Source organism: Chiloscyllium plagiosum, unplaced genomic scaffold (assembly GCF_037043375.1).
Source record: "Chiloscyllium plagiosum isolate Xiang-an unplaced genomic scaffold, Cpla_swu_hap1 HiC_scaffold_8, whole genome shotgun sequence".
Classification (NCBI taxonomy): Eukaryota; Metazoa; Chordata; class Chondrichthyes; order Orectolobiformes; family Hemiscylliidae; genus Chiloscyllium; species Chiloscyllium plagiosum.
Genome location: NW_028270146.1, coordinates 5,444,460 through 5,460,923, shown reverse-complemented (window position 1 = coordinate 5,460,923; position 16,464 = coordinate 5,444,460). Strand labels below are relative to the sequence as shown.

General features: G+C 49.2%; 1 protein-coding gene across 1 annotated transcript in view; it reads right to left on the bottom strand.

Annotated features, from left to right (window-relative positions):
* The window catches only part of LOC122547709 (uncharacterized), a 609,753-nt gene that overhangs the window by 389,072 nt on the left and 204,217 nt on the right, over window positions 1–16,464 (bottom strand). The window contains exons 34-37 of the mRNA XM_087989511.1: window positions 10,305–10,449; window positions 5,140–5,358; window positions 2,097–2,356; window positions 1,064–1,232 (exon numbers count right to left, since the gene is read on the bottom strand). Coding sequence (XP_087845637.1) covers window positions 1,064–1,232; window positions 2,097–2,356; window positions 5,140–5,358; window positions 10,305–10,449 — 793 coding nt within the window. The remainder of the gene's footprint in view (window positions 1–1,063; window positions 1,233–2,096; window positions 2,357–5,139; window positions 5,359–10,304; window positions 10,450–16,464) is intronic.

Genomic DNA, 16,464 nt, shown 5'->3' with positions numbered 1-16,464 from the left:
AAAAGCTACCCGGAACCCCTCGATTAGATTCCAGTCTGTAACTCCCTCCCGGGTGTCTGCTATTCTGTATATAAACCACCCCTAACCCCTCGATTAGATTCCAGTCTGTAACTCCCTCCCAGGAGTCTGTTATTTTATATAAAAGCCACCCCGAACCTCTCGATTAGATTCCAGTCTGTAACTCCCTTCCGGGTATCTGTTATTCTGTATATAAACCACCCTGAACCTCTCGATTAGATTCCAGGCTGTAACTCACTCTGGGCTATCTGTTACTCTGTATATAAACCACCCTGAAGCCCTCGATTAGATTCCAGTCTGTAACTCCCTCCCAGGTATCTGTTATTCGTTATAAACCACCCCGAACCCCTCGATTAGATTCCAGTCTGTAACTAGGAAGTTGATGGCCTTATTGCTGAGCTGTTAATCCAGAGACCCAGGTAGTGTTCTGGGGCAGATGGTGGAATTTGAATTCGGGATTTAAGAGTCTAATGATGATCATGACACCATTGTCGGTTGTGAGAAAAGCCCATTTGCTTCACTAATGTCCTTTAGGGAACAAAGTTAAAAATCACACAACACCAGGTTATAATCCAACATGTTTATTTGAAACTATAAGCTTTCAAAGCGCTACTCTTTCGTCAGGTCACTAGCTAACTGATGTAGGAGCAGCGCTCCGAAAGCTAGTGCTTCCAAATAAACCTGTTGGATTGTAACCTGATGTTAGATGGCTTTTAAACTTTCTACACCCCAAACCAACACTGGCACCTCTTTTAGGAAAGGAAACTGCAATCCTTAGCTACATGTGACTTCAGACCCACACAATGGGGTTGACTTTTAATTGCCCTCTCAGCAATTGGGGATGGGCAATAAATGGTGACCTAGTCAGCAATACCCAATCATGTAAATTAATTTTAAGACATCCGCTCCCGGGTATCTGTTATTCTGTATATAAACCACCCCGAACCCCTCAATTGGATCCCAGTCTGTAGCTGTTATTCTACATAAAAAAGACTTGACCCCTCTGGTGGGTTTACAGTTCCTGTACTTGCTGACAATAACTTACCTCCAGGTCGGTGTGTGGCCCTCCATCGCTGTGTAATTCTGTGCTGTCCAGCTGAATCGTTGTTTGCTGCAGCCAAGCATCAATACTGTCAATCTCTTGGAGGGTTTTCTCCCGCTCCCGGATCTCTGCTTCAATGTCCTGCCGATTGTTCTCGATTTTCTGTGCCAGACTGTGAGAACAAACCACCTGACTGAACATCAGAGACTCACAGGGTTGAAGGTGTGCAGCTGTGAGTGTGTGTGCGCCCCCTGAATTCAGCTCAGTCCCTGGAGGGGGGCTGAGGGAACGAGGGGAAAACCCTAGTGAGGGCTGAGGCAATGAGGAAGACCCTTTTGCCTGGACAGTATCTGGCTGTCAGTAATAAGTAAATAGTTCCCCGCTCCCTGCCAAAAAAACAATAAGGGCCTTAATCCCTTTCCAATTAGGCAAGGAATAAACAAGACCCATCAACTGTATCCAGTCTGCACTGGATTAGAGTGTGAGCTTTCGGATAATGGAAAACAGTTACAGTCACTGGCAAAGTGGAGATAGGGAGTCAGACAGGAGACAAAAACATTTCACAGTGTGAGAGGTCAATGTAGGGTGGTGGAGGATGGGCTGTAGTCATACACGGTGGTCCCTTTGCTGTCTGAGGTGACACAACAGCTGTTGTCATTAGCCCCCTGCACTCACAGGCTCAAGCTGAGAAATTATAGACTTTTATTTAGTGTTTTGTGGAGTGTGGGTGTCTCTGGCTGGGCCAACATTTACTGTCCATCCGCAGTTACCCTGGAAGCAGTGGTGCTGAGCTGCCTGTTTGAACTGCAGCAGTGATAGGATGTTCAGAGCACTGCACCATGGGCAGTACCACAGACACTGCTGTTCTGAAATGGCAGGCATACTGAGACCAATTCCATCGTAAACACCCCTCCCACTCCAACTCCCAGAACTACCAACAGAGGTGAGAGTTGGGATCCTGCTTTGTCTCACACCCCAGCAGCACAAACAAAATGAGATAAAGCCAGTGATAAAGCCAGGGCCATTCCTGCCTCACCTCTGGCATCGCTCCTCCATCATTCGCAATTCCTGAAGGACAGGTACGGCTGGAGCTGAGTCCGATGGCTCCTGAACATTGAGAACACGGGCCACACGCTGGAACAGAAGGCCCAGGGTTGATTGTTGTTGGGTCAGATCACCATGGTAACGGCTGGCGTACTCCTCCAGCCCCAAGAGCTCAGCCATTGGAGCCTGTTGCCGCAGATGATCAGGCAGGTCATCCTGAAGGTGGTCCAGGATAATCATCGCACGATCAATCTGAACGCAGAAAGGAAAGCGAAACTTCATTAACATAGCCACCAATGTGTCAGCACTTCCTGAACCACTTCAGTGCCAACCAAATACTTTCTTAAAATGTAGTCACTGCCATAGGAAACGCAGGAGGCAATTTGTGCACAGCAGGATTCCACGCGGGACAAAATGGGATTGGATAATTTGGGACATTGCTCAGATTAATGATGGTCAGAATCTTGTGGGGAACTCTCTAGACTCTTCTTACAGTCATGATCGTGAGACATTTGTCAACGAAAAATAATCTTGGTTTAGTGCTGACCTATTTACATTTGAAAAAAGCCAACTCCTACTGTAGAGCACTCCCTCAGTACTGACCTCTGACAGTGCAGCGCTCCCTCTGCACTGACCCTCTGACAGTGCGGCACTCCCTCAGCACTGACCGTCCGACAGTGTGGCATTCCCTCAGCACTGACCCTCCGACAGTGCAGCACTCCCTCAGCACTGACCCTCCGACAGTGCAGCACTCCCTCAGCACTGACCCTCCAACAGTGCAGTACTCCCTCAACACTGACCCTCTGACAGTGCCGCACTCCCTCAGCACTGACCCTCTGACAGTGCAGCGCTCCCTCAGCACTGACCGTCCGACAGTGTGGCATTCCCTCAGCACTGACCCACCGACAGTGCAGCACTCCCTCAGCACTGACCCTCCAACAGTGCGGTACTCCCTCAACACTGACCCTCCAACAGTGTGATGCTCCCTCAAGACTGACCCCCTGACAGTGCGGCACTCTCTCAGTACTGACTCTTAACAGTGCAGCACTCCCTCAGCATTGAACCTCCAACAGTGCAGTGCTCCCTCAGCACTGACCCTCCAACAGTGCGGCACTCCCTCAGTACTGACCCTCCAACAGTAGCACTCCCTCAGTACTAACCCTCCGACAGTGCGGCGTTCCCTCAGCACTGACCCTCAGACAGAGCGGCGCTCTCTCAGCACTGACCCTCCGACAGTGCGACGCTCCCTCAGCACTGACCCTCCAACAGTGCAGCGCTCCCTCAGCACTGACCCTCCAACAGTGTGGCACTCCCACAGTACTGACTCTCGCTTACTGAAGCCAACCCTGCTGGTTCAGTTTATACTGGATCACTGGCCTATGTTAGAACAGTGACCTGAGTGCTGTGAGATTTCCAGCACTCATCCACCTATTTTTTTTTAAAGCTTTCAAGGCTTCCTGCCTCTACTGCCCTCCAAGGCATTGCTTTCCAGAAAGGTTTCCACAAATCCCTGTTAAACCTCCCGTTCTTCTCTTTAAACTCATGATCCCTTATCATTGCCCTTCATATAAGGGGAACAACTGCTTTCTATTCATCCAGTCCAATGCCATCATAATCGTACACACCTCTATTGTGGGCCCCCTCAACTTTCTTTATTCTAAGGAAAACAAGCTGAGCTTATCCAGTCTCTCTTTATCGCTAAACTGCTCCATTCCTGGCAACATCCTGGTGAATCTCCGCTGTCCCCCCTCCTCCAGTGTAATCCCATCCTTCCTATAGTGAGTGTGGGGACCAGAACTGTCCACAGTGCTCCAGCTGTGGCCTCACCAAAGTCCTGTACAGCTCCAGCATCACCTCCCTGCTCTTATCATATCTCCTTGACTGATAAAGGCTAGTAGCTGAAAATGTGTTGCTGGAAAAGCGCAGCAGGTCAGGCAGCATCCAAGGAACAGGAGAATCGACGTTTCGGGCATAAGCCCTTCTTCAGGAATCGGGCTTATGCCCGAAACGTCGATTCTCCTGTTCCTTGGGTGCTGCCTGACCTGCTGCGCTTTTCCAGCAACACATTTTCAGCTCTGATTTCCAGCATCTGCAGCCCTCACTTTCTCTCTGATAAAGGCTAATATCCCATACATCTTCTTAACTATCGTAATATTGTATCCTGCCACCTTCAGGGATCTGTGGACAAGCTGCCCAAGATCCCAGTGTCACTCTCAGATTCCCAATGTCCCTCTGAGATTCCCAGTGTCCCTCTGAGATTCCCAGTGTCCTGTCCTTCATTGAATGCTCCCTTGTCTTGTTGCTTCTTCCAAAGTGCATCACCTCACAGTGATCAGGGTTAAACTCCATCTGCCACTGATCTTCCATCTGACCAATCCGTTTGTATCTTCCTGTAACCTAACACCTTCCTCCTCCCTGTCAGCCACTCAGGAAGAGAAAGTGAGGAGTGCAGATGCTGGAGACGAGTCGAAGAGTGTGGTGCTGGAAAAGCACAACAGGTCAGACAGCCTCCGAGGAGCAGGAGAATTGATGCTTTGGGCCTAAGCCCTTAATCTAAAGGTCGATCCTCCTGTTCCTCGGATGCGCCTGACCAGCTAACCTTTTTTCAGTACCATACTCTTTGACACTGTCACCCAATCGGCCAGTATTTGCATCATCTACAAACTTACTTATCACCCTCTTCCCCACATTCCCATCTCCATTGTTTATGAATAGCACAAACAATAAGGGACACAGCACTGTTCTTGTGGTACCCCCACTGCAGACCGAGCACCAGCCACACAAACACCACCCTCTTTCTCCTGTCACAAAGCCAATTTTGGACCAATTTCTTTTCTCTTGCCTACCTACCCTGACTCCCATGTGCTTTTATCTTCTTTATCAGTTTCCCATGTTGGACCTTGTCAAAGGCTTTGCTGAAATCCTTATGAACACACCAGCTTCCCCACCCTCATCGTGTCCTGGGTTGTTCCACATTAATGGCCCAGGTTGTGTAATAGGTGACACTGTTCCCACTGGTCATTTGCCATTGGTACCTCTTCGTTGATGCTTTTCCATTCCTCCCTGAGGCCTGAGCAGCGTAGTTCTTGCTCTCTCGCCGAATCTCGGAGACAGAGCCAGTGGCCTGAGAGTGTGGACACAGCCTGGCTGGCTGATCCCTCATTGCTGGTATCAGCCGTCCCCTCCAAATCGTGGGCCTTGTCCTTCAATTCCAACACTTTCAGCTCAATGCAATCAATCTCTCTTCCCAACGCCTTCGATAAGCAAAGAAAACAGAAAATGTTAAAATGAGAAAACACCATCTCAGAGCTCACTTCTCTCCCCACCTTTCCGTTGTGAGAGTGATGCTGCAGTGGAAAGGGGTCAATGAGAGGTACAGGCTGCACACACACACATCCCCTCAGTTCTGAGATTGAGATGTTGAGAATAGAATCATAGGATTATCCAGCACGGAAACAGACCCTTCGGTCCAACCAGTCCATACCAACCATAATCCCAAAGTAAACTAGTCCCACTTGCCTGCGCTTGGCCCATATCCCTCCAAACATTTCTTATTCTGTACTTATCAAAATACCTTTTAAACATTGTAACTGAACCTGCATCCATCACTTCCTCTGGAAGTTGTTTCCAGATATAAACCACTCCCTGCGTAACAAATTGCGCCTCATGTTTTTTATACATCTTTCTCCTCTCACCTTAAAAATGTATCCCATAGTCTTCAAATCCCCACCCTAGGGGAAAGACAGCTGTCATTCACCCTATCCATGCCCTGTACAATGTTAAAAATCTCAATAAGGTCACCTGTTAACCTCTTATGCTCCAGGGAAAAAAGTCCCAGCCTATCCAGCCTCTCCTTATAACTCAGACCTTTTGTACCCAGCACCATCTTAGTAAATCTTTTCTCTCCAGCTTAATAATATCTTTCCTATAGCAGGGTCACCAGAACTGGACACAGTATTCCAGAAGAGGTCTCACCTCAAGAATGATTCATATTTTCACAAGGAAATAGAAAGAACTCCTTCCTCTGGTGAGAGAATGCAGGTTTGTTTCCACTGAGGCCTGGCATTTACAGACCTCAGGACTGACTCCAGCAAAGAGACTGGGTCAGGCATATTCCAGGTCAATGAGAAGACAAAGTTACCAGAAAGGTAAATGATGAAGAGGATAAAGGAGGCTACAGAGGAACAGAGAAGATTGGCTGAGTAGGTAAGAACATAGCAGATGGAATACAGTATGACAAAGTGTGAAGTTATACATTTCGGTATGATCGTATGAATCAAGTGTAGAATTAATCCACTAGGCACATCAAGCCTACTCTGCTGTTCAATAAGATACAGCTGACCTGATTACTCCACATTCCTGTTTACCCCAATATAAAAACTGTGCCTTTTTATTTCATGTTTATAAAAAACGGGGACTGAAATGAGAAAATGTTGTCTTGAAACCAGAGTTGGAGAGAGGCTGTAGTTTTGAATGCAAGTAATCTGAGCTCCAGCGCAGGCATCATGGAATCAGCTGTACAAACAAACAGCAATTAAAGTGTGAGCTGCAATTTTGAGCTGAGGAAATGTACAGGTACATCTTTTGCTGACATCAGGAGGTTGATTGGTCTATGGACTAGTGACCAGTTATTAATGACAAAGACTTTACTGCATGCCAACAACTGTGTGGTTTGGTTCGCAAGTAACTGAACAGTTTGAAGCTGGGAACAAGTTCCAGAGAGGGCGAAGTGTTCAGTTCTTTCCAGCTGAGGAGCAGTTTCTCTGTTCTGCGCAGTCAAAACTCTCTGTACACCTGAAGAAAACCAGTTTATCTTTCCTGAAAAAGTTGCTGTAAGCTGTGGCTTTCAACTGATAAGTCTGATTCCTTTTGAGAGAACCAACGAAGTTAGAGGGACCGAACAGCCAATTCAATTTCTTAATTCTTACCGTCTTAAAGCATCTGGAATAAGATCATTGAAGCAACATGTTAGCTAGGAGAAGAGTCACAAATTCCTCTCAACACTGAACCTGGAATTAAAGACTGAACTGCTATTCCAGTCTTTCCCCTCCTAACTTATTTAACCCTGTCTGTTTGCACGTGTATGAGTGTGTGTGTGTGTGTGAGAGTGTGTGTATGTGTGCATGTGTGTGTGTGTCTTTGGTGCCTGTGCATATGTGTGTGTGTGTCTATATGCAAGTGTGTGTGTATCTGTGTTTATGAGAATTTGTGTGTGTCTGTGTGCGTGTGTGTGTATGCATGTGTGTGTCTGTGTGTCTGTGTGTCTGTGTGTGTATGCATGTGTGTGTCTGTGTGTCTGTGTGTCTGTGTGTCTGTGTGCATGTGTGTGTGTGTGCGTGTCTGTGAGTGTGTTAGAAGACAATGGTTTCTAACAGTTTTCCTGTAGCTAGAGTCTAATTGCTTCCAATAAATAATGATTCAACTTCAGTATAAAATCCTGGTCTGTGCTTTGTATCAACTCAGGTCTGAAATTCAAATCAATTGAAACTTTAAAAATCTTTAACTTTTGTTAAGTTTCTAAAAACCTTTGAGCTTTGGTCTGATTAAAGACTCTGGGAATAGTGAGGCTCAATTCCAAACACATTACTCCAGTGAGTTGTAACACCAAGAATCTCCCCCCAGGTTTGATGATCAACAATCTATCCATCTTTGTCTTCAAAAACTCAGAGACTCTGCTTCCACCACCTTTACAGGAAGACAGTTCCAAAGACTCATGACCCTCCATGAGGTAAATTTCTCCTCGTTTCTGTTTTAAGTGGACATTATTTTTAAACCCCAGAATCATAGATTCATAGAATCCCTACCCTGGAGAAAGAGGTCATTCGGCCCACTGAGTCAGCACTGACCCTCCGAATGAAAGTCCAACCAAACCCAGCCTGACCCTATCCCAATAACCATGGCTAATCCACCTAACCTGCACATCTTTGGACTGTGAAAGGAAACCACAGCACCTGGAGGAAACCCACGCAGACACGGGGGGAATGTGCAGACTCTATTCCACTTGAAGATGGAATTGAACCCAGATCCCTGATGCTGTGGGGCAGGGCTAACCACTATCCCTAGATTCTCACATAAAGGAAGTATCCTCTCCAGATTAACTCAGTGAAGACCCCTCAGGATTGTATATGTTTCAGTCGAGTCACCTCTTACTGAAACTGCAGCAGATACAGGCCCAGCCTGGTCAACCTTTCCTCATAAGATAACCCGCCCATTCCTGGTGTTAGTCTGGTAAATCCTCTCCGAACTGCTTCCAACACATTCACATCCTTGCTTAAAGAAGGTGGTCAATACTGACCTATCTGCACCTCTTTGCAGCTTCCTTATAACCTCTTCACAATTTACTTTCCTACCTATCTTTGTGTCATCAGCGCCTCACCCTCGACCTGATTTACCAATTCATTTTGTTTTCATGGTCTTATAACTCCCCTTGGTTTTAAAGCTGAAATATTAATCATAGAGCCACTCTTCTCTCCCTCAAATGGAATGTGAAATTCAGGCAGATTATGACCACTGTTACCCAGCACTGCCTTTATTATGAGGTCAATAATTAATCCTATCTTGTTGCATAATACCAAGTCCAGTATAGCTGTTTGGCCCGAGAATGTACTATTTTAACAAAAAAACCTGAAAACATTCTACAAACTCCTCAGCTGCCTTTGCCCATTTGATCTTCCAGACAATATTTAGATTAAAGTTCCCCACCTTGCCTAAAGCTCCCCATCTTGCCTCTCTGACAGACTCCTATTACATCTTCCTGTATATACCATTGTACTGCATGATTACTGTTAGGGGCCTATATATCGCTCCCATAAGTCTTTCCTTGCCTTTTCTGTTTATCATCACTACCCAGAATGCTTCCACATCCTGTATTCCTGAATTTAGGTCACCCCTCTCCATGTGCTAATGCCTTTATTAATGAACAGAATCATCCCTCCAATCTCTCAGGTAGCAGGGAAAATGGAAACATTTTTCAACACCCTGTGAGACTGGGACATTTGGTACAATTCTGGACTCCTTACCTAAAGAAGCACATACCCAGTTTAGAGTGAGTGCTGGCTGCTGGGATAAATGGTTTGTCCGATGGAGAAAATGTTGTGATTCATTTGGGAAAGTGCACTGATTCTCTAGCCCCTTGTTTCCATTTCCTGCCTTTTCAATTCCATCTCCCTTTCTCCTTTTTCTTTCTTCCCTTAGGAATTGTGTCTCCAGCTTTTCCATCTTTTCTTCATGCTCAAACGCTCCAACCAGTAACTGAATATCTCCTGACTGACGTTTCAATCCCTGGAGAACAAGGTCTCTTGGTATTTGTACTGAACCTAAGTATTGCAATGACATCAACCTTCTCAGCTTTAGCAGGCGAAGCCACACCCAGCGTAGGTGCCAACTCAGGTGATCTAGTTTTGGAAATTCATTTAAGACTGTCAGGGACAACTCGGCCAGCTGCTCCAAGTCCTTTGTCATTTCCAGGGCCGTTTCTTATTTGCAATACTGAACCTGGTGTTTACTTTTTCTTTAATATTTGTTAATATCACACCCAAATTCTCGTTATCAAAATAATTTGGCCACAAACACTGAAGCTCTTTTCACTAACCACTTGGGAAAGTGTGCTGATTCACAAGCCTCACTACTTCCTAGGTCACCACAAAATCAATGAATGAATCAGAGCACACAGAGACCATGGTTTACCTGTGTGCTGGAATCAAGTTACCTGCAAAACACTAACCAGGTTCTTGTACCTAACAATAACTATTTATTACAAATAAGCAAATTCTAAATATAAGTAAACAGCTATAACTATCAACATATGGCTCTCCTTGTTAAAACCCTGACATACACTGTAACAGGCACACACACACAGACACTCACACACACTCACACACTCACACACACACTCTCTCACATACACATATATATATAGACACTCTCTCACACACACGAGAGAAGTACAGTCACAGAGGAAGACTTTCAGACACAGGGAGAGACACACAGAGAGATGTACAGACAAGACACAAAGAGACACTTATGCAGACACAGAGGGTACACGCACAGACACAAGCTGAGACACAAAGAGAGAGGTACAGACAGAGGGAGAGATACAGACACAGAGACAGTAACAAACACAGACAGATACAAATCCACGCTCATCCAGCTCCACCCACACTCTTGACTGATGTGTGACACTATGGAAGAGGATCTTTACCGTCTGCCTTTCTGCTTGCTCAATGGCTGCTTTATACGAAGTCGGGATCTGTGCTGTGGAGGCTGTGAGGCTTGTCTCCAGACTGGCAAGGTGCTCTGTGAGTTGACGGCATCTTGTCACATGTTCTTTCAATTTCTCTGGGTACCTGTCCAAGAGCATAAATAATACCTGGCTTTTAACAAAATCCTGCCAAAGATAAATTACAGGGGAAGAGAGATTTATTGGCAGTTATCATTCAGAATTCTCCCTTTTTCAGAAACAACCTGCATTCATAGGACATGCCTTATGAAGAACGGTCAAGGGAGCTAGGGCTCATTGGAGGGAAGAAGGGAGCTAGGGAGGGAGCTCATTGGAGCGAAGAAGGATGAGAGGTGACTTGATCGAGGTGTACAAGATGTTGGGAGGCAGAGATAGAGTGAATAGCCAGAGACCTTTTCCCAGGAGGGAAATGTCTATCATGGGGAGCATAATTTTAATGTGATTGGAGGAAGGTTTAGGGGAAATGTCAGAGGTAGGTCCTTTACACAGAGAGTGGTGGGTGTGTGGAAAGCACTGCCAGCGGTGGGAATAGAGTCAGAGACATTAGGGACATCTTGGATAGGCACATGGATGATAGTAAAATGAAGGGTATGTAGGTTAGTCTGATCTTAGAGTAGGATAAAAGGCTGGCACAACATCGAGGGCCGAAGGACCTGTACTGTGCTGTACTGTTCTACATTCATACAGCACATTATGAACACAGTCAGATCAGGGCTTTGCTTGACCAGGAGTCAGTGTCAGTCCACGAGCACAGTGGGGATGAGGGAACAGCATTTCCTATCAGTTAGAACATTGGCACCAAGCAAACAGCACAGATAGAAACAGACATATGACTTTGATGAAATTTACCAGAGAGAAGTGCAAAGTGTGTTCTTGGTCAGAGAACATTTTTAAAGGGGATACAGGAAAAACTAAACTGAGGTTTGTGCAGGAAACAGGAGGAGGATTGGCCTAGTCAACACTTTGAGCTGCTCTGGTGCTTAACTACATCACAGCTGATCTTCAATCTCAATGCTAGTTTTCCTGCACCCATCCATATCCCTTCATACCTTTTGACTGTTTCCATACATACAGACAAAGAAGGATACCACTTTGACTGGGACAACACACCCACATCCTAGGACAGGCGAAACAAAGACATGCACAAAAATTCTAAGAGGCATGGCATTCTAACCAGAGCTCCATCAATAAACACATCGATTTAGATCCCAACCACCTTCCCTTGAAAAAAAGAACCGGAAATGACATCACCCACCTTAACAATCCAAGACCTATAAATAGAGAGGTGGGACATACCACCAGCACTTCACTGGAGACTCTCGCTGATGATGTTGCCTAGTCATGATGACGAAACATCTGTAAACAAGCCTTCCAGCTCAGTGAGCTAATTTACATACTTATTGACAAAGGTTACATGGTCACCAGTAGGCTAGTTTTTTAATCCAGATTTCTGTTAAATTCAAATTTCACCTCTGGCCTTGGAGGGTCTCGAAAGATCTGGACTGCCAGTCCGGTGACAATACCGCTACACCACCACCTCTTCCTGGTTCTAGAAACCCCCCTACCCGGAAGAACATCCTTTCGGTATCCACTCTGTCTCACTCTTTAAGAGATCACATCTCGTTCTTCTAAACTCCAGAGAGTAAGTGCCCAGGTCTCTACACACTCTCTTCACAGGACAGGGGCACCATTCTGGGAATAAATGCCCAGGTCTCCACACCCTCTCTTCACAGGACAGGGGCACCATTCTGGGAATCAATGCCCAGTTTCCACACCCTCTCTTCACAGGACAGGGGCACCATTCTGGGAATAAATGCCCAGTCTCCACACCCTCTCTTCACAGGACAGGGGCACCATTCTGGGAATAAATGCCCAGTCTCCACACCCTTTCTTCACAGGACAGGGGCACCGTTCTGGGAATAAATGCCCAGTTTCCACACCCTCTCTTCACAGGACAGGGGCACCATTCTGGGAATAAATGCCCAGTCTCCACACCCTCTCTTCACAGGACAGGGGCACCATTCTGGGAATAAATGCCCAGGTCTCAACACCCTCTCCACAGGACAGGGGCACCATTCTGGGAATAAATGCCCAGTCTCCACACCCTCTCTTCACAGGACAGGTGCACCATTCTGGGAATAAATGCCCAGTATCCACACCCTCTCTTCCCAGGACAGGGGCACCATTCTGGGAATAAATGCCCAGTTTCCACACCCTCTCTTCACAGGACAGGGGCACCATTCTGGGAATAAATGCCCAGTTTCCACACCCTCTCTTCACAGGACAGGGGCACCATTCTGGGAATAAATGCCCAGTCTCCACACCCTCTCTTCACAGGACAGATGCACCATTCTGGGAGTTGGAAAATGTGTTGCTGGAAAAACACAGCAGGCCAGGCAGAACATAGAACATAGAACATAGTACACACAGAACAGGCCCTTCGGCCCACGATGTTGTGCCGAACATTTGTCCTAGCTTAAGCACCTATCCATGTACCTATCCAATTGCCACTTAAAGGTTACCAATGATTCTGACAATGATTCTGGCAGCATCCGAGGAGCAGGAGAATCGACGTTTCGGGCATAAGCCCTTCTTCAGGAATCATTCCAGGAGTAAGTCTGCTGAAACTCCACAGCACTCCCTCTTGCAAATATCTCCTCCTTTAGATAAGGCCACCAAAGCCCACATTTGCAATTTCACTTCTTAAAGAAAGAGGGAGAGTGTAATTGGGGACCGACTGTCCTGTTAGCCTGATGTCAACAGTAAGGAAAATTTAAGACAAATGATGTGATTACTGGAGATTTAGAAAATGATTGTCTGATTTGGCAGATTAATTATGGATTTACAAAAGGAAAATCATGTCACGATATTCAAAGGCTTCACATGAAATTTTCACAGCTGTTTTTAAACAAAACGTTCGGAGACCGTCACTGCTAAAAACAAGGAGAAAGACCGAAGAACTGATGATGCTGAAAATCAGAAACAGAAACAGAAATTGATGGAGAGATTCAGCAGGTCTGGCAGCATCTTGTGCAAGGTGACTGGACTGATACATTATTTACGCTTTCTCTCTCCACGGAGGCTGCCAGACTTGCTGAATTTCTCCAGCTATTTCATATTTGGGCAGGAATATGGAGGCTCCACATCTTCTTCTTCAGGCAATATCCTCAATTATACACGGGCCACCGGACCATGCCCCACACAGTGACATGACCACGGGGCAGGACAAACAGCCAGAACCTAGAACAGGCTCAGCTAGAAGAGGCACCAGAGCCCTGACAGTGCGGCACTCCCTCAGCACTGACCCTCCAACAGTGCGGCACTCCCTCAGCACTGACCCTCCGACAGTGCAGCACTCCCTCAGCACTGACCCTCCAACAGTGCGGCACTCCCTCAGCACTGACCCTCCGACAGTGCGGCACTCCCTCAGCACTGACCCTCCGACAGTGCGGCACTCCCTCAGCACTGACCCTCCGACAGTGCGGCACTCCCTCAGTACTGACCCTCTGACAGTGCGGCATTCCCTCAGCACTGACCCTCTGACAGTGCGGCACTCCCTCAGCACTGACCCTCTGACAGTGCGGCACTCCCTCAGCACTGACCCTCCGACAGTGCGGCACTCCCTCAGCACTGACCCTCCGACAGTGCGGCACTCCCTCAGCACTGACCCTCCAACAGTGCGGCACTCCCTCAGCACTGACCCTCCAACAGTGCGGCACTCCCTCAGCACTGACCCTCCAACAGTGCGGCACTCCCTCAGCACTGACCCTCCAACAGTGCGGCACTCCCTCAGCACTGACCCTCCAACAGTGCGGCACTCCCTCAGCACTGACCCTCCGACAGTGTGGCACTCCCTCAGCACTGACCCTCCGACAGTGCGGCACTCCCTCAGCACTGACCCTCCGACAGTGCGGCACTCCCTCAGCACTGACCCTCCGACAGTGCGGCACTCCATCATCACTGACCCTCCGACAGTGCGGCACTCCCTCAGCACTGACCCTCGGACAGTGCTCACTCCCTCAGCACTGACCCTCGGACAGTGCTCACTCCTTCAGCACTGACCCTCCGACAGTGCGGCACTCCCTCAGCACTGACCCTCCGACAGTGCGGCACTCCCTCAGCACTGACCCTCGGACAGTGCTCACTCCCTCAGCACTGACCCTCGGACAGTGTTCACTCCTTCAGCACTGACCCTCGGACAGTGCTCACTCCTTCAGCACTGACCCTCCGACAGTGCGGCACTCCCTCAGCACTGACCCTCCGACAGTGCGGCGCCCCCTTAGCACTGACCCTCCAACAGTGTGATGCTCCCTCAAGACTGACACCCTGACAATGTGGCACTCCCTCAGTACTGACTCTTGACAGTGCAGCACTCCCTCAGCATTGAACCTCCAACAATGCAGCGCTCCCTCAGCACTGACCCTCCGACAGTGCGGCACTCCCTCAGCACTGACCCTCCGACAGTGCGGCGCAACCTCAGCACTGACCCTCCGACAGTGCGGCACTCCCTCAGCACTGACCCTCCGACAGTGCGGCACTCCCTCAGCACTGACCCTCCGACAGTGCAGCACTCCCTCAGCACTGACCCTCCGACAGTGCGGCACTCCCTCAGCACTGACCCTCCGACAGTGCGGCACTCCCTCAGCACTGACCCTCCGACAGTGCGGCACTCCCTCAGCACTGACCCTCCGACAGTGCGGCACTCCCTCAGCACTGACCCTCCGACAGTGCGGCACTCCCTCAGCACTGACCCTCCGACAGTGTGGCGCACCCTCAGCACTGACCCTCCGACAGTGCGGCACTCCCTCAGCACTGACCCTCCGACAGTGCGGCACTCCCTCAGTCCTGACCCTACGACAGTGCGGCGCACCCTCAGCACTGACCCTCCGACAGTGCGGCACTCCCTCAGTCCTGACCCTCCGACAATGCGGCGCTCCCTCAGCACTGACCCTCCGACAATGCGACGCTCCCTCAGCACTGACCCTCCGACAATGTGGCACTCCCTCAGTACTAACTCTTGACTGTGCGGCACTCCCTCAGCACTGACCCTCCGACAGTGCGGTGCACCCTCAGCACTAACCCTCTAACAGTGCGGCGCTCCCTCAGCACTGACCCTCCGATAGTGCGACACTCCCTCAGTACTGACCCACTGACAATGTGACACTCCCTCAGCACTGACCCTCCGACAGTGCGGCACTCCCTCAGCACTGACCCTCCAACAGTGCGGCACTCCCTCAGCACTGACCCTCCAACAGTGCGGCACTCCCTCAGCACTGACCCTCCGACAGTGCGGCACTCCCTCAGCACTGACCCTCCAACAGTGCGGCACTCCCTCAGCACTGACCCTCCGACAGTGCGGCACTCCCTCAGCACTGACCCTCCAACAGTGCGGCACTCCCTCAGCACTGACCCTCCGACAGTGCGGTGCACCCTCAGCACTAACCCTCTAACAGTGCGGCGCTCCCTCAGCACTGACCCTCCGATAGTGCGACACTCCCTCAGTACTGACCCACTGACAATGTGACACTCCCTCAGCACTGACCCTCCGACAGTGCGGCACTCCCTCAGCACTGACCCTCCAACAGTGCGGCACTCCCTCAGCACTGACCCTCCAACAGTGCGGCACTCCCTCAGCACTGACCCTCCGACAGTGCGGCACTCCCTCAGCACTGACCCTCCAACAGTGCGGCACTCCCTCAGCACTGACCCTCCGACAGTGCGGCACTCCCTCAGCACTGACCCTCCAACAGTGCGGCACTCCCTCAGCACTGACCCTCCGACAGTGCGGCACTCCCCCAGCACTGACCCTCCGACAGTGCGGCACTCCATCATCACTGACCCTCCGACAGTGCGGCGCACCCTCAGCACTGACCCTCCGACAGTGCGGCACTCCATCATCACTGACCCTCCGACAGTGCGGCACTCCCTCAGCACTGACCCTCGGACAGTGCTCACTCCCTCAGCACTGACCCTCGGACAGTGCTCACTCCTTCAGCACTGACCCTCCGACAGTGCGGCACTCCCTCAGCACTGACCCTCCGACAGTGCGGCACTCCCTCAGCACTGACCCTCCGACAGTGCGGCGCACCCTTAGCACTGACCCTCCAACAGTATGATGCTC